This window comes from Diaporthe citri (genome assembly GCF_014595645.1).
Source record: "Diaporthe citri strain NFHF-8-4 chromosome Unknown scaffold_2, whole genome shotgun sequence".
Taxonomy (NCBI): domain Eukaryota; kingdom Fungi; phylum Ascomycota; class Sordariomycetes; order Diaporthales; family Diaporthaceae; genus Diaporthe; species Diaporthe citri.
The window spans coordinates 3,820,903-3,839,283 of record NW_025064847.1 but is presented as its reverse complement, the minus strand read 5'-3'; the positions used below and the strand labels follow the sequence as shown (position 1 = coordinate 3,839,283).

The 18,381-nt window shown below is 45.0% G+C and overlaps 5 protein-coding genes across 5 annotated transcripts; 3 read left to right on the top strand and 2 right to left on the bottom strand.

Moving 5' to 3' along the window:
* Positions 1 to 1,775: 1,775 nt before the first annotated feature.
* Positions 1,776 to 3,116, top strand: INS49_006614 (uncharacterized protein; the record flags this gene model as incomplete). Its single annotated transcript, XM_043167384.1, has 3 exons — positions 1,776 to 1,830; positions 1,892 to 2,155; positions 2,221 to 3,116. 3 exons carry the CDS (start codon positions 1,776 to 1,778, stop codon positions 3,114 to 3,116), a joined length of 1,215 nt encoding a protein of 404 aa, XP_043028528.1.
* Positions 3,117 to 4,151: 1,035 nt separating this feature from the next.
* INS49_006613 (uncharacterized protein) lies at positions 4,152 to 4,546 on the bottom strand (the record flags this gene model as incomplete). Its single annotated transcript, XM_043167383.1, has 2 exons — positions 4,152 to 4,222; positions 4,297 to 4,546. The coding sequence occupies 2 exons, from the start codon at positions 4,544 to 4,546 to the stop codon at positions 4,152 to 4,154; spliced, it is 321 nt and encodes a 106-aa protein (XP_043028527.1).
* A 6,646-nt stretch (positions 4,547 to 11,192) lies between these two features.
* INS49_006612 (uncharacterized protein) lies at positions 11,193 to 12,245 on the bottom strand (the record flags this gene model as incomplete). Its single annotated transcript, XM_043167382.1, has 1 exon — positions 11,193 to 12,245. One exon carries the CDS (start codon positions 12,243 to 12,245, stop codon positions 11,193 to 11,195), a length of 1,053 nt encoding a protein of 350 aa, XP_043028526.1.
* A 1,143-nt stretch (positions 12,246 to 13,388) lies between these two features.
* Positions 13,389 to 16,037, top strand: INS49_006611 (uncharacterized protein; the record flags this gene model as incomplete). The annotated part of the gene is made up of 3 exons (XM_043167381.1): positions 13,389 to 13,746; positions 13,806 to 14,222; positions 14,425 to 16,037. 3 exons carry the CDS (start codon positions 13,389 to 13,391, stop codon positions 16,035 to 16,037), a joined length of 2,388 nt encoding a protein of 795 aa, XP_043028525.1.
* Positions 16,038 to 17,109: 1,072 nt separating this feature from the next.
* Positions 17,110 to 18,119, top strand: INS49_006610 (uncharacterized protein; the record flags this gene model as incomplete). The annotated part of the gene is made up of 2 exons (XM_043167380.1): positions 17,110 to 17,281; positions 17,341 to 18,119. The coding sequence occupies 2 exons, from the start codon at positions 17,110 to 17,112 to the stop codon at positions 18,117 to 18,119; spliced, it is 951 nt and encodes a 316-aa protein (XP_043028524.1).
* Between the last annotated feature and the right edge of the window lie 262 nt (positions 18,120 to 18,381).

Here is an 18,381-nt window from a genome sequence, read left to right as displayed (position 1 = left end):
TTGAATATCCTCGGACGATAATTATGAGGATGAGACACGTATATGAGATGGGCAAGGTACAGTACCTTTCCGTATTACCGGATTCCTTCCCCCGCCACGCAACACGATCTGCTTACCATCTCACACCAAGCATTTGCTGTTGAGCCTGTTAGCGCATCAATATGCCTAGGCTTGCTTTGTGACTGGTTCATGACATTGCGATTGTCGAAAGGACGCTTCTTCGTTTCAAGAAGACGGCAAAGGACGTGGCGGTTGGTGGAGCACAGCGAGCTCTCGGCCCCTGCCCTGAGCCTTTGAAAACCGCCCCACATAACGCATATGCCAGTGCACACAAAGACGGGATCATGTTCAAGTTTTTGTGGGAGCACCGTGTATCACAGCTCTTGGCAGTGACCTCACCTCTCCTGCGTTACTGACGGCACGGAAGCGGGTTTGTATATTCTCCCGGTAGGAAGAGGCATAAGCAAGGGCTGTGGCTAAGCCACAGGTGGCCTCGATGTTGGCCCTACTGTTTAAGTCTTTCAAGACAGCCTGGAACATTTCACAAACTCCAAGACGCGATTGAAGTGAATGCCGTTATCATGCTCCTGCAGTCAAGCTCGTAGGGCTCAGCAAGGCTGCAAAGTCCGCCCAGGGGTACCCCAGGCACCCTCTGACGCACGGGCATCTCGAGTCTGCTGCTTAGACCTTTCGACTCTCAATTTGTGTTTTGGGCAAACTCCCTTCCTGCCTCGTTGCGGCCCTGGAGAACCTGATCTTCCAGATTTCCGTGATCTCTTCGCTTCAGTCGATCAGGGACTCGGCGCCCAGGGGAATCATAGGGGAATCATTGATGATCTGCGCTTGATACCGGACACAAGGGCAGGACTTGCGGAAGGAATGCCCGAGGGAACGATCAATGATGTTCGTGATCCTCACCTCCCTCAAAGCGGAACCATGTGGTCCCATCCCAACAGAACCACAACGGTTGCATCAAATTTGAGATGGCATACGCCTGTTCGGCCGAAAAGTACTTCAGAACTGCATGAAATGTCAAAGCCACTTCTCAACCCACACTAGCAAACACAAAACCTCATCCGTCTCAGGGCCTCATCCGCACTCCAGTCCGCCAAGGCCCATCGTGATTGGGCAGACTTGGTCTCAACCGGCCGAATCCAGACGAATTCGTCGCAAGACATCAGACGAGGGGGCCCTTTCGTCGGAAATTTCAAATCTAAGGTTATTCGGCTCTGAAGTCACTTTGGTGCGGTCCCGCGGGCGAAAAGGTACAGCACCAAGCTCTCCGTTTGATGGGCTGCCAACCGAGCTCGTTTGTCGCCCCCAGGCCTAGGCGCCCCCTGATCCCGGCTGGTTTTGATGCTTAAGCATATCGTTAGTAAGGCCTGCATGCCTCTTTCGAGCGACCGCTGCGATCTCGAGTATCACTCGCGCAGATCCCCCTCTGAAGACTCGAGCCGGAATGTCGAGATGCCGGTCTTGGGGGAGGGCGCATAGCCCGCAGGACCTCGTCGAGGAGGACGGTAAAGGTAGGAATAACCACATATATGCCGAGTGATCTCCCACGGCGATGAGGATCATGATCTTCGTATGCCGTCCTCCAAGACTTTTCACGAGCACATCTGCTGATCCGTACTTCCTCATTTGATTTCTCACCAAGCGCCCCAGAGGCTGCTGTTTCGTTCCTTCGACGCCTTCTTTGTCTTCCACTCCTTTGATAGGACCAATAGACCCAAAGTACTATCTGTATTGTTTCAAACAATCATCTCTCCTTCAAAATGTTCTTCAGGAATCTCATCACCGCCCTAGTCGGCGTGTCTATCGTTACTGCTGGTAGGTCACGAGTGTCCATCACAGTCTATATACCACGAGGTCATTGTCTAACACATGTCAGCTCCTGCGTCCGTTGACCGAACTGCAACACCCATGGAGAGGGGTCTGAAGCACAAGACCAGGGCGCAACAAAAGAGGGACATCATCATTCAGCAGACTGTGGTGGAGCCCCAGATCACAGTAATCAACAACAACTTGGATACCATCGCAGCTCTGGCTTTGACTGCGGAGCAGGAGTTCGCAGCTCTTGTTCAGTCTCAACTTGCGCTCATTTCAACGGTGGAGACCATCAAGAACAACATCAGAGTCAATCATTTCAAGAACAGTAAGTGTCTACAAGTCCCTCTCGTGTGAGTGTCGTATCTTGATGCTAACCAGAGTGATAAACAGGATGGAACAATGTGAACACTGTCATTATTGCAGTCACAAACGTCATTGACCAGCGAGATCCCAACAACGTCAACACTCGCTACATGGTCAACCAGCTGAAGGCGGATAATGGCGCAGCTGGTCAAGAAATTCTTGTCATGGTGAACGCGGCTGAGCCTCTGACCATCGGCCCTGCCCCTACGCCCGCAACTCTGAATGTACCCGGTGTCGCGGGTGTGGGCAACGCTTCTCAGCCCGCCGCTGGCGGTGCCCCTCAGGTTGCTCAGTTTGACCCCAATGCGCCATTTGGCCAGGTCAATGGTTCAGTCCTGCTCCCCTTTGGCTCCCAGCCACCGAAGGCTCCCAGCGACGCTCAGGTCTTCCCTGACCCGGCCGCCATCATCCTTCCGAACCAGGGCCTGTTTGTTGGTGACACAAATCTCATCCAGCAAGATTGCCAGCTCATCGCTGCGGGTTCTCTTTTCAACCTGCAGGCACAGCTGCTGGCTAATGAGCAAGCTATCGCACAGGCCGAGCTCGCAGGTCTTGTTCTTGGGACTGCTCCCCCACCGACAGTCATCGTCAACGTGAACAATGGCCAGCAAGGTCAGCAACAAGGTCAAGACCAGGCCCAGCAACAGGCCCAGGGACAGGCCCAGCAACAGGCCCAGGAACAGGCCCAGCAACAGGCCCAGCAGCAGCAGCAGCAGCAGCAGCAGGCCGCTCAAGAGCAGGCCCAACAGCAAGCTCAGCCGCCCGCTGACCCGAATGCTGGACAGGCTCCGCCGCCTGCCGATCAACAGGCGGATCAAGGTGCGCAACAGCAGGCTGGAGAGCAAGCCCAGCAACCGGCTGAGCAACCAGCCGACCAACAGGCTGCTCCAGCGGCTCCTGCTGCGACTCCATCAAGTGCATAGGGCTAAAAGTTACGTGCAAGTGTTCTCGCATCCGCGTGAGCAACGATCGGATCGCCGACCGCCGTGTTTTAAGACATCGGGGTTCAATAGTCTGATTCTTTATTCTAAATGTTAATTATCGCCATGTCCGTATATATTATATCTCAATCGGAGCGACTTAAAATCCAGGTCTTTTCTTTACAGCGTATTAATGTGCTCAGAGCCATTGGTAGTCCGGACTGAATGAGACTGTGAATCTGAAGCATTCTGTACACTCGTGCAAATTTATCAAAAGTCGTGATTGAGATATGCCAAACTAAAACGAGCGCCCAAGTGAGGGGCGCCAGGAAACGCCCACAAAAATTCTGGCATATCAGGCCGTAGAGGGAGTCATCCCATAGGGAGCTATCCCATGGAAGGCCATCCAATGTGATGGCCTCGTTTGGAACCCCTCGCGAGTGGTAATCAAGCATCTCGTTGACGAACGCTACAGGGAACCCGTAGCGTGGTTCTTCTCAGAACCTGGAACCTTGCACATGAACCCGCGGCTTGGAAACGACTACTGGTCGATCACACCGACCTTGCTCCACACGCGTATGAGGCGTCGAGCCTCGTGACGATCATCTCTTTGCAGCTTAAGGGGAGTCCAATGAACGCATAGAAAAGTCACGAACGCGGACACAATATGGATTATCTAAGCTCGCAAGCCGTGAGGGCTGGGCTGAACATGGCCCGTTTCGTCGACGGTGCCTGGAGCCATCATCGAATTGTTGTATTTCTTAGGCCTATTAAAAGCTCAAGAAGGTTTAATTTGGACCCCAAGACGTTCTAGGTGATGTAAACAACCGAGCTTATCCCAGGCCTCTCGTTCCGCCTGGTCACCAAGCCACACTAGGCCAAGCATACCAGCGGCGTTTGTGCCGACTCCCTGAAATCGACCATGGCGACGGGGAATAAGACACAGCCATGAATCCGTGAGGCACACGTTATAAGCTCCAAATCCAGATGTGGTTCCTTGTGCCGTCCTCATTGCAGACAACAGCCGAGAATAGCATGTCATAATGTGATCCGCTTGAGAATTCTCAGGAAGTCGTAGCACAAAATGCTGGTAAGAAATACCGGGGATTCTAGAAGCAATTTCTAGTGGATGTTAGACAAGATCTCGTCGCTTGGGGTCAAGGCTTTGCAGGGTGCAACTGACCTTGAGTGGATTGGGCCTGTTCGGGAAATAAGGGAAAAGGTGAAGGATACGCAAAGACTTGCATATGCTTGTGACCCTGGGAGGCTCCAGCCTCTGCGCCGCAATTGTAAAGAGTCATCTGCGGCACCGTGCGTCCCAGGTTCGCCATGACAGCACGGGCTGCGGTGAAGTCGTCCATGTTTAGGTCGTCATCTTGTGGTGCGAACTCGCGAGTATGAAGGATGTACATCGGTCGATAGATGCAATGCATATTGAGCTCAAGAATGTGGCAGTCGCCAACCCGGCTGACTACGAAGTCTGGGTCAGGGTGGAGGAACGGCCCTCCAAGGCCACGGCGTTCAGGCGCATTGTGGGCTAGGATAGGTTTCTTGGATAAAGCTTGACTTGTGCGGAACTCAAGCTGACGAAAAATGTCAGCATCAAGAGAGCAATGGACGTAGACTCATGATCACTGGCCCTGAATCCCTGATCCTCAACTGTCTCGCCCTCCGTTTCCTCAAAAAACAATCTCCCTTGTGAAACAAGAGCATCAAATTTAGTTAGGGCTTGGAACTCCAAGTCATCGGGTAGCTTAATCGAGGGCAATTTCAGTTGAGAGAGAATGAGTTAAGAGGGCTGTCTTGGCTGTCAAAGAGGCCACCTGTAGTGAACCACTTAAAATTGCAGCTGGTGAAATTATTGGAGAGCGACGGATTAGTAGTACAGACATGCTATCTTTTCCTAGCCAAATTTGTAACTTCCATGATATTGTGAAATCACCTCTTGCTTTTCACAATGTACTTTGCAAAAGGCTTCCAAAGTTTGTTGTAACGGTCTGAGAAAACGAGTCTATGTCAGATATACTAAAAGAGTGGCAGATAACATGAGGGGTTGTTCTCCGTTAGTTCTCTATGGCTGTTGTCCACAGTCAGGATTCAATGTCAACGTCAACTCATCATGTCAAGATCCAAGAGTGAACGAAACTCTTGAGCAAACTCTGACTCCTCCAGATGTCCCATACCACGCTTTGGCATACAACCACCAGTATGTCACCGTAGCCACCTGCGCAGGATGAACCATTTGTACTACGTGCTCTGTCAGCTTCTGTACATTGATAAAACTTTTCATAAACATACCCCAGGCCCACTTTCTTCTCGTTTTTGCTTCCCTATCCGAAGCATTCCTCGGGGACTTACACAGGGACTATTTGCAAACGAGGCAAACTATGCCGCAGACACGGTCTATCGGATCACTAAGCTGCGTCCTGGTCGATGAGACGGGCTTTACATCAGGGTGCCCTGACGGGACTCAAGAAATGGCGATGGTTTCTTAGCCTGCGTCTGGCCAGATACTCACTGTTTCGTTGGAAAGATGATGTGGTTGGTGTTGGAAGGTGCGAGGGTCGTATGCCCATACGCTAGCGCTAGCCTATAAATAGGCTCTTTCTAAGCGTTTAATAGCGGGGAGATTTCTCTCCTCAACACCTAATAATTAACTATTATTTACTTAATTGCTTCATTAAATTATAAGCCCGGCATCGCTTAAGATATCTTAAAATATTAGAAAACATTAATACCCCCATTTTTATAATTATTTTCATACCTAAATTATTAGGATTTTAACGTTGCTAGCCTTTGCCTATATATCATTATCATACCCTATAATAGCTACCATGGCTAATAATAACTTATAATAATTCAACACTCTTACCCTATTTAATATTTTATTTGCTTCTTTTTATTTATTTACCTGCATTAATTAATGCTAACCACTATAAATAAATAAAAATATATAAATATTATTTAAAATACGCTTAGAAATATACGAATACCGTTTAAAAGATATTAAATATATTTAACTTTAAGCTTAACCCATCATCTTTCCTAAAGTTAAACCCAAAAGGGGAAAACTTCCTGGATTAAAGGGCGGCATGGAGTCGCGGCTTTTAGTTTATTGGCCTTAGCAAATATATTATAGGTATTAAGGAACGATTAAATAAGGATGCGGCTCTTATAAAATAGGAAAAGCTTAATAATTAAGCCTTTATTATACTCCTAAGCTTAATATATTTAAGCCTTATAATATTCATTACATTATATAGAAAATCTTTTAATGCTTGGAAAATACTAATTAATTAATTTAACCATGATATTAATAACTTAACTATTTACCTCTTTTATTAATTAATAAACTTGCAATATAAGGATAGCTTTAACTTGCAAGGCTATTTAAATGCCTTTTAAAACCTTTAAATAAAACTTTATATTAAAACCTTAATATTAAGATAGTTAATTAAAAGGTTAATAAAGTTACTTTTTAAAAGCAATAAGATTAAAAGCTCCTTCTTTTTAATAATGCTGCCAAATATTATAAATAATATTATTAATAACCTAAGTAGCTAAAACCTTATAACGTTTTCTAAAATTAAACTTAAGATAATAAATATTATTTCCTATATAAAGATTAAATAATTTAAAGCCTATTTTACCTTTACTTAAAAGAAGTTGGCACTAAAGGGTGCGAAAAAGGCTGCGAAGTTTGCATTAATGAGTGCCAACTCTACATTAAGTAATAAAGAATGCACTTAATGCCATATGCAAAACTTTATATTTATTAGCTATTTATATACCAATTATGCAAAGCTTGCTAAATATAAAGCCAATTAGGAATAAAAAAAGGGCAAGAAATAAGTTATTATAAATTAAGCTATGGATAAAGAAGTTATTAAAATTTTTAATAATAATAAGGAAGATATAATAGCACTACATGCTAATATTTCAGCATATATGGTAAAGCTGCTAATAACTATAAATACTTTAATATTATAAATTTTTAATTTTAATGCTTTAAAGCATATAATAAAATGCATGGAAGACTTTAGCTCCTTGCAACCACATTTAGGTATAATTACCATTATGGGTAATAATCAACTCGCTATAAAAGGCATTAGCTTTATAGAAATCTTCCTATGATTGCTAAATAAATTAATTACTAAAAGCATCTTTATTAATATTTTATATAATCGCATATTAAGGAATACTTATTTATTTAGCTAAATTATAATTTAAAAAAGGTTTTAACTAAATGCATAGGGAAACAATATCTTCCTATTATTAAAAGATAATAAATTTCATAAAATACTATAAGCAAAGTTTTAATATAGAAATTTTAAAATTTAAACGGTAAAAAACAACTTTATAATATTCGCAATATATAGTAAATTTTATAAAGCTTTTAGCCATAGCAATCTATTAAGACTAACTGCTTAACGCCTATATGGAGATAAAGATGTTATGCTAAATAAATTAATGGATTTTCACTATAAATCATGCCAACTTGCAAAGTTCATTAAGAAACGCTTACATTCATTACTAAAACGATAATTTACACAGCCATTTAAGTATATCTAATTTAATTTATTAGGCAAATTCTTAGTAAAATTACTAAAAGGTTTTTAATACTTTATTCCGTTTATTAATAACTATACTTAATTCTATTGGGTTTACTTCATTGCTTAAAAGAACGATATTTTAAACGTTATTAAGGAATTCTTAAATATAATTAAAACTCAATTTAGCGTAAAAGTTAAGATATTTAATTTAAACAATAGGGGTAAATATATAAATAAGATAATTATCGCAATATTCCGAAGATACGGAATTATTCATAAGAAATCACCCCTTTATTACCATAAGTTAAATGGCATGCCTAAAAGGTTTATGCATATTATTATTACCAATACTTACATGATGATTCGCGATGAAGATTACTTGTTTTTATGACTTAAAGCAATTTCCCATATAACGTATTTGCAGAATTGAAAACCATACTTAGCCCTACCATGCCAAATAACGCTATTTAAGGTATTTTATAAACGGAAGCTTAATGTCGGATATTTCTAACTATACTTTTGCCTTATGTACTTTTATGTCTTTATTAAGGCTTGTAAGCTGAGAATGAAATTATTAAATAAAGCTAAAAAGGCATACTTTATGGGATTTAAGGCTAAAGGCAAGACTATCTTTCATTTATTTATGTTACTTTAAAAAGTTATTATAACCGTGATATTAAGCTATGTTACTTAGTTTAATTTAGCGATAAAGATTATATAAATGATTAATTAGCTAAATAAAAATATGCTATTTAAAATAAAGGTATTATTAGTGTTTTAGCTAATGGAATTTATTAATAATGCAGGACTTATAAATAAACTTATAAATGAATTGCTTAAACTTGCAAGATTTGTTAATAAACTACTTAAATTCACGGGATTTATATAGTTACATAGTTTTTAAGGATAATGGATTTAGCCTTTGCGGAAAGCAAAAGAAAATATAAACGTTATTATAAAATGTTTTAAAGATTTTAATAACTTAGCATTAATTAATGCAAACTTTATGCTAAATCTTGCTTAATTAGCATTAATTAATGCTAATTACCTTAATTAAATCTTTACTTAAGTATTACTTGCTAGCATAGTAAATGCTAACGATATCCCTAATATATATACATAAACTATAAAGAGCAGTAAAAGGGATGCCTAGCGATAGGCTATTAAAAGAGAATTTAAATTACTCTTAAATATAAGTATATGGGTTAAAGTACTTATTACTATAAACCAATATATTATTAATCCTTACTAGATATATATAAAGAAGTTTAACGCTTTTAGTAAGCTTGTTCGCTATAAGGCTTGACTTATTACTTATAAATATATATAAATTTACGGCGTGAATTATAACGATACCTACAGCCTTATAACGCGTTATGATAGTTTAAGACTAATCATTATTATTGCCGCTATAATGGGCTGGTAGCTTTAGCAATTTAATATTAAAATAGTATACTTGCATAGCTATTTAAAACATAATATTTATATGTAATTACCATAAGGATATTAAATATTGTTTAATAATCAGCAAGTTATTTTAAAACTTTTTAATGCCTTATATAAACTTAAATAATTAAGCTGTGAATAATTTAGTACTTTTAAAGAGGAATTAATTAAATATTTAATGGAAACGACATTTAACCCTTACGTTTTTATTAAAAACCAAATTATTATCGTTATTTATATTAACGACATTCTTATTACTAAAAGTCTCTTTTAAATTAATGAATTTCGTACCAAGCTTATGCAACGTTTTAAGTGCAAGGATCTTAATCTTTGCAAATACTTGCTTAGATTAAAAATTACATAAACCAACAATAAGATTTGCATTTCCTAAAAGGGATATGCTTAATAAATTTTAAAACGCTTTAATATATTTAACTGCAATTAAAGATAAATTCCTATGGATTTAAATTCATTTCCGCGATAAAAGGAACCTAATAACGTTGCAATGAATGCAACGATATATTAATCACTTACTGAATTCATTAATTTTCTCATTACTAAAACGAAACTTAATCTTACGTTTTCATATATAATGCTCTTAATATTTAATGCAAAGCTTATAATCCATTATTTAAATATTGCAAAGGGGGTGCTTTAATATATTTAGCATATACTGGATTATGCCCTGTAATTTTTAAAATAAATGTTATTATTTTAATTCGCCACACTTAATATGCATATTAACGCTTCCTATAATACCAATTTAGATAATTTAAAAGCATTTAGCGGATATATGCAACTTCTTAACGGCGGCCTAGTTGCTTAATTATTAAAGCGCTAATTTATTATTATAAAATCTACTTATAAGGCGGAATATATAGCATATTTATTAACATTATTATATCTTTATTAAATGATTTAAGCATTAAAAGATTTAAGCGTTAAGTATATTAAATGTTTACCTATTTTATATATTAATAATTAGCCAGCATTAAACCTTATTTAAAATTATAAAGTTAATACTTAATTAAAATATATCGCTATTTATTATTACTTTATTTATAAAGGAATTAAAGAAATATATAACGTTTATTACATTGCATTTAAAGATAATCTTGCTAATATTTATATAAAAGCGTTACCTTGCCTTGCCCTTAAAGAGGCTTATAGGAGATTAAGATTAAGATAAGTATAGGGTTTATATTACTAGGGGGGGCGTTTAAATAGTTAACTAAAAATAATGCAAGCAAAATATATAAATATTAAATAATGTTTATATAATGGTTTTAATATAAATTATAATGGAACATTTAAATTATATTTTTAGCTATTAAAACGGAATATCTCTTATTATCGTTAGGATAATAATACTTATAATGGGGGGTATGTTGAAAGGTGCGAGGGTTGTATGCCTATACGCTAACGCTAGCCTATAAATAGGCTCCTTTTAAGCGTTTGATAGCGGGGAGATTTCTCTCCTTAATACCCAATAATCAACTATCGTTTGCTTAATTGCTTCATCAGTTGGCATCCTTAGGCTTGTGACGGGTTCCGGCCTATTCCACAAACATCTCAGCAAGACACAAAGTCTCCAGCAATGTAAATTCTCTGTACCAATTCATTTCATTGCTGCATATTGAAAACGGCCAAATCTCCTCTTTTGGCCTTGAACTATTGCCAATTAGCCAGATCCTGGCCGGAACACCATGCGCAAACCCTCTTCACGTCCGTAACGATTCAAGCCACCGTACCCAGGCATGAGAGATGCACTTGAAACTGGCATTGGACAAGCCGTTGCAATTACATATGAGGTGTCTTTGACCTGTCTATGTGGACTTAATTTCCTCAAATTCATCAATCAGATGCCAAAGAGGACCCAAAGACCAAAAGCACCACCAGACTTGAATTGAGATATGTTTGCATGTCACTCACTTCATCCCTCAGTCCATCCGCGTTGACGGTCCTTTCAGTAAAGGAGAGGTGCCAAGTTTTCCCATACTTCACTGCCATCTCCTGAGTTCCTGTACCAGAACTGACCGGCCAACTCGGCCGCCAGGGTCAGGTAGTATTGATCATGTTGCTACAAAGGCCGCTTCTTGAAAGAGCCCAGCAACGCAGCGACTGGCGACTGCCCTTTTCCGGTGCGCTGCCTCTTTGCCCTCTGTTTTTCTTCCTTGTCCAATATGCCCGAACTACTAAGTCCTTCGTACAGAGCCCAGGCACCCAGCGTCTTCGCATCCCTCGCTCCCACTTTCCAAAGATCGGTATACTTCTCTAACCGAAGCGTGATGGCTTCACCCGCCGGTCGCAAGCCGGTGATTTTGCCTTTCAAAGCCTCGATGTGCACTCGGTCCATCTCCTTTTCCCAGAGGAAGAGCGAGATATGCTCGTCGCACCCGCCAGGACTAGGATACATTGCCTTGGCCAGATTTTCTGCATCCCCCTCTGAATCCTGGAGCGCGAGTTCAGTCATGTTGATGAGCTCCGACATGGGGATCTTGAGGCCTGTCTCCTCCTCGATCTCTCTCGCGGCGACACCAGCAAAGTTGTCGCTGGAATCCATCATACCGGCCGGGATCTCGATAAAGCGCAATGAGCAGGCTGGGGTACGGGCCTGCTCGGTGAGAATGACCCAGCGCTCGTCCCGCTTGTCTGAAGGCCGCAGAATCATGAGCATGGCAACACTTCCGCCCCGGAGGAAGATGGTCTCGTAGAGCGTGTTACTGTAGTCGACCGGAAACGCCTTGGGATCTGGAGCTTGATTTGCCTGCTCTGCAGTCGGATCCCGCTGAATCCAGGCCTCCATCTTGACAAAGCCCACTTTGCCATGGGGAAACCGTGTGATGGCTTTGACGTGGATACTTCTCAGAGAGTAGGGGCGCTTGTGGTGTGGATGTGTCTCGTCTCTCTCCTGTCGCGCAAGATTCACCTGCATCGTCTTTTTCCATTCTTGGAAAGCTTTGAAGTTCTCGAACTCTGCCTTATCGATACCGCCTCTCCGTCTCCAGTCGCCCAGACCGTATTTGTCGAAGTCGTCAGTTTGTGGGCACCAGAGACTGACTGTGGAATTGCCAAATTCGAGATCGTACTTCTTCCACGAAAAGTTGGGTGGGCAATCGATGATTTCCGACATATTTGTTAGGTTCTATATCGTCGGTCTCCGACCAAGCAGAGTTTGAAGCGACATGTGTCGAAGGAACCAGATGTGTTCAGGCGGCAGCAGTGCGCGGTGATGATAAGCGAGAACCCCTCAGCAGTTCTCAGGCGCTGTCCTGCGCTTGATGTAGCGGCAGAATCAGGCAGTGCAGGCTCATCCAGTGTAAAAACCCCCCTGTCTGGCAGAAACAAGATGATTGGATGGGGCGGCAGGCTGCTGCTCTTGTCTCAACAGCTTGCTCTGCAGGCTAGCGCTAATCGGCGATGGGCCATCACCCGTCGCCCGAGTTCACAGCCACCTCTTTGTTGAACCTTTCCAAGGTGGGGACCGTCTTACATGCATGTGCAGTACACCAATATTTGACACAGCGGCACATAACACCAAGGGGACAGGGGTATTGATCCAATAGAACGATCCACTGAATCCCACAGCCTGATAAGCCCTCGCACATTAATTCTCAGCTGAGCATCAGATTTACCTGCATCCCGCTCCACTTGTACATGGGCATCGGCTATGTCTGAAGCCAGGCGCGACAGCAGTCCCAGGGTTATTGGTTGGTCCAAACTCTCCTGGCGAGCTCTTCTTCCGCAGAGATTAAACGTATTTAGCTGGCACAGAAGCCCTGATGGACTATTGTTTTGGGCGCATGGGGCTGAATACGGCGTGCTAAAGTGGGTTGTACGTAGTGGGGGTTAGTGGAGGTGGGGAGAGATGTACTCGGCGGTTGGTTGTTGAGGAGACTGAATTTTTGAGATGGCAGTGTGCCTTATGTATGCATTGCATCCTACCGGCCCACTCGACCACTGTCGCGCCCAGTCAGATATGCATACATGCAGCGCGAATCAATGTAACCTTCCCCTGGTCGGAGTGGGCGCTACGCCATTCGGAAACAGTTGAGGACTACTAATAAAGTACAGAGGGCCGGCAGAGCGGTCCAGCTCCACACCGAACCAGGCTGGTTTTCTTGCTGCCCTTCCAGCTCAACCATGTCTCCCATTTAGTCCTGATGTTCCCGGGTTATCCCGCCTACAGATTGCTCAAGTCTCTCCATGTACAGCTTGAAAATCGACATCATTCAGTCCCTCATTTGTTAGTTTGCTCGTTTGTTCATTTGACAATATGCTTTGCGAGATCTGCGTCTGGATGTTGCGAGGGCGTCGTGGGCAAATTTTTGGGGGCACACTGGGCCTTCATTTCGTCCATCATGATTCGGCAGAGTCTTTCTGGACATCGGTCTCTAGAGACTGCTCAATCTGTCGCGTGCTGGGAGACGAACTCGGGGCCAGCTTCTTCCCAGCACTGCAGGGCACATACTTGACCCGCGACCGGGCCTTTCTGGATCTACGCAGCCAAGCACATTTGGATGTGGTGAAGTCACTATCTGACGAAGCTAAAGGCGTCTACGTGTACCGCCTCGACTTCACGGTGGAATGGGCAGGAATCAAGTTCAGCCGGACTTTTGTGCTCAGGCCGACGGGTATGCTGTTGTAGGAAGACCCTCTGAATTGTAACTCTGACTGACCCATGATGTGCCAGGCTTTCAGGAATTGCAACCGAGGACGCCGATTTCCGACCACATGTACCATGCTGAAGTCTTGGGACTTGCCAAGACATGGCTTAAGAAGTGCAAATGCGTTGAACACCAGAGCTTGAGACAAGAGCAGTATCCGACTCGTCTGATCAACTTGGCCGAGTTGAAGAAGCTGGGCACAATTGACTTGGATGAGTGGAAATACCACGGGGCCCCGGGACTGAGCGAGCTGCAAAATACAAATGTCAACCTGGTCGAAACAAAAGATCTGGACGAATGGAAACTGAAAGGCAAAAACTACGTGACACTCAGTCACAAATGGGGTGGCACAGATAAGCCGGTCAGACTGACGAAGGAGACACAGGAGACATACCAACGAGGTGTGAAGTTGGGAAGCCTGCCTAAAACTTTTCAAGACGCCAGTAAGCAGCTTCTGGTCACTTTTTTCACGTACCTGAGAATTTCTATCTGCCATACTTATAAGCTGTCTTATTACTTGTCTTCAAGTGCCTCATTTGATTGCAAGAATGATAAACAGACCATAATATGACAGTGTTCTGCTCCAGCCCATTTCACATCAGTCTTCCTAGCTTACATTCCACAAGCTAACTCTGGATACTACAGTCCGCTTCGCCCTTCGGGTGGATGATAGTATTCATTACATCTGGATTGACTCCCTATGCATTATCCAGGGCGACCCTGACGACTGGCTCAAAGAATCAGCCCTCATGCAGAGAGTCTACCGCAATTCATTCCTGAACATCTCAGCGACAGCCGCGGAAAACAGTGGTGAAGGTCTGTACTCAGAGCGGTACCCACAGCACTTGTGGGAAGACGTGGTAAGCCTGGATGTTGATGGCCTTCATAAAGGCACGCCCCTTCCACTTCGGGCTCAGTCAGGCTTCCCACCCAAGTCCGCCGCCACAGACAGCGCGTCATTGGATGTGGAGTTCACTCATTTGGCCAAAGTAAGAAGTTGTCTGTTGTTGGACGTTTCGAACTGGGAAAAACTGGTGAACCAGGCCCCGGTTAACAAGCGAGGCTGGGTTGTCCAGGAGCGACTATTGGCACCCAGAGTGCTGCACTTTTGTCGCGGCCGCATCGCCTGGGAATGCGCAGAGTTTGATGAAATTGAGGGACACTATCCAAACATACCGAACTACCAACTCGTTGGTGACGAAATCTACGAAGGCATCCCCATCAAGGGACTGGAGCCAGAAGAACATGGCCAAAAGCTGAGGAAAAATAGACTTCGTGGAGGACCCGATCCTCTCTTGGGCGACAGGGACAATTTGAAGGTCTCTCCAATTGTTCACTCACTTGAGTTGTGGGCTCGCATCGTCGAGATGTATTCCAGGACTGACTTGACCCAAAAGAAGGACAAACTCATTGCTCTATCGGGAATAGCTCATAGCATGGCCGCCATCATCGAGACATCGCGGAAAGCCAAGTATGTAGCGGGACTGTGGGACGCGGGCGAGCATCTTGTCAGTCAGCTCCTCTGGCATGTCGAACCGGTCTGTCGTGGTGATACCGAGTCTGGAACCAGCACACTTGAGTATCCGTCGAAGCGTCCAAAAGAATACAGGGCGCCAAGCTTTTCTTGGGCATCAATAGATGCCCAGTATGGGAACGGAATCACTTGTGGCGATGTTGTCAACCCTGAAGGGATTCTCGTCAAAGTCCCGCAGGACGACGCTATTACCGATTCTGAGATGAACACCCATGTCTGGGGAAAGAGCGTGTTTGTACAGTGCAAGACGGAGAACGAGTTCGGCCTGGTCACAGGAGGGCACATCCGGCTGGAGGCCTACTTGTACCCGGCGAAGTTACAACGGGAGGGAACGCACTACCACTGGTCCTTGGGTGCGGGCAATGGCGCGAGCGACGAGGTCAGCAAAGAAAAGCACTACAACGTTTGCCTCGACTGCCCTGGCGATGACGACCAACAGAGCCGGCTCACCAAGTCCGACGAGATCCACTGCATGCCGGTGGCGCTTAAGTTGTCGACGAAGTCCACTGACCTCGTATGCCTCCTCTTGGAGCGCGTCCCCGAAAACGTTCAGACAAAGACGTGGCCAGAGAATTGCCGGGAGCGCAGCTTCAGGCGCATCGGCTTTTCAAAGCTATCACTTACATTTGATCATTTGACGTTGAGACATATTGCGGAGGACATTGGACAACCAAGTGCAAGTGGCAACGAAGAAAAGGGGAAACAAATTGTGTACATAATTTGACGGGGGTCATTCGGAAGAGTCTGATTCGGGTGTTTGTAACTCACCACTCAGTCTCCAAAATTGAAACCGCAGACCAACCAAAGCATCAGCGGCAATTTCCTCAGCTTCGAGAGCCCATCTGAAGCAGCAAACTCATCAAATGTTTAAGAGGCTGCAAAAGGACCTCTGCTTATCTCATTAACAGGTTCTCTATCCATTATGGTCGATATCAAGAGTAAGTCTTGGTTGTTCGACTGGAACACCGCCGAAGCAATTCAAAATAAACCTGCGCAGGACCGTGGATGGGGGGAGTAGCACCACATACTCTGGGTAAGTAGCGGTGTAGATCTCTTTTTTAGTTTACATGCATGAAGCAAGAACACGAAATAGAGAAAGTTCATCGGTCGAAGATCTATCTACTTGCAGTCTGTGAAATCTTAACCGCGGGAACGCTTCGGACACGGAATAAGCGACTCTCCGTCACGCATTGAACCCATTGCCAATACAGAGCGAAAGACAGAAAATCCCCGACATCTCTCCCATTGAGTTAATGGGCGTGAATCACGGCCATAGCGAGCTTTGTCTCGCGAATAGGGAGTTCTGACTGGGAGTGTTTCAAGTACGCCATCCACCGAACTTGCGCTGGAAGCAACATCTTCACAGAAGTGACTGGCCGCTGGTTACACCTGAGTCGACCGGAGCTAGCCGAGCACGGACTGAAGCCGAACCTGTGGTGAGAATATTCAAGACCAATTGGGATCATCCTGAGTAAGTCTTGATCCATCCCACTCTCGATATGGAAGTCTTGCCGGCGATCGGGTCCCCAGAGGCGCAACGCCAACGTGCCGCTCGCCGGTGATTGTTGCAGGCTGTACACCCTCACAAGTCACGGATGCCCTTGGCAGTAATCGTGCACTCCATTACGCAGGAGGAAGCCTGCTGGCCGGCTCTCCGGGAATAAGTTGAAGTGAGATGTCACCAGATCTCCGTCCCACTTCTTAGATGTTCCCGAGTAATCGTCGTCCCCTCGTGAACCCCGCCTGTTTCCCACTCCTCTGCTTCATAAAAGTCCAGGTCATGCTCGTCTTCAATTATGTCCAACGAAGCTGACCTATACATTTCCAACGGCACCTGCTACTATGGAGAGGGTCAAGTATCTGACCCACGTTATATACCTTGCGGCAATGCCCGACTCTCTGGTGTCCAACACTGCTGTTTCGAGGGCTCGTACTGCCTCTCCAGCTACGCATGCTATGACACACCAAGTGAGCCTCTTTGTTATCGCTCATTCTGACACATATCACGTACTTACCAGAACACACAGCCGGAGTGACCTATCTCGCCGGCTGCACCGATCCCACCTTCCTGGACGAGCAATGCGCCCAGAAACCCGGCTACACAGGGCAGCAGTGGGTGGCCATGGCGCGCTGCAGCGGCGAGAACATTTCAATGTGGACAGGCTGCGCCCACCACCCGAGGCAGGTCACGCTCGAGAAGGAAAACTGCAGCTGCAACCTAACCAATGTCCTGATCGAGAACACCAACGGGCAGTCCAGCCTCGGTGAGATCGGCAGCCTGCCAACGTCCGCCGGCGGGACGATCTCGTTCAACCCCACCGCCCTGCCCACGTATGCAGTGACCACGACCGGGAATCCGTCGGGCGTGGCGTCGGGCGCTGCGACTGCGACTGCCACGGAGCCGACCTCGGGCAGCGGTGGTGGTGAGCCCTCCGGCGGCGCCAAGGCCGGAATTGCGGTCGGGTCCATCGTCGGAGGACTGCTCGTGCTTGGGGCCCTAGCATACCTTTTCCGCAAGGCGTACCGGCGGAGAGTGGACCGGGCCGTGGCAGCTCGCACCTCGCGGACGGACTCGGCGCCGCCGCCGCCGCCGCACGAGCCCAGTCCCATGTCTCAACTTTCATCCCGAGTGTCGCCGGCACCACAGTATCATGAGTCTTTACAGATCCCCAAGTCCGAGGAGGAGGGCAAGATCGCCGGGCTCGGGTACAAGTCTGAGATGCCGACTGAAAGCAATGACAAGCCTGAACTTCCGGGCGATGTAGGCATCGTGGCTCCGCACCGGAGGCATGAGCTTGCTACGTGATCGGCCGTGGACCGTTACGAGTTGGTTCAGGCTGGACCAAGTCACTATGGACAGGGCTGTTACACACATGGATATTATTAACAGCATCAGACAGCAATGATAGAATATGGACAGCGTTAATGAATTTTGGACAGCATCAACCAACCATAGTTAGTGGGGTTAGGGGTATCACTGTGAATCAACACTGTAGCCATCTTCCGTTTAACTTGCAGCCTGTTAGGTGTTCATTTCATGCCTCGAAGGCATGCAAATGGGTACTTAA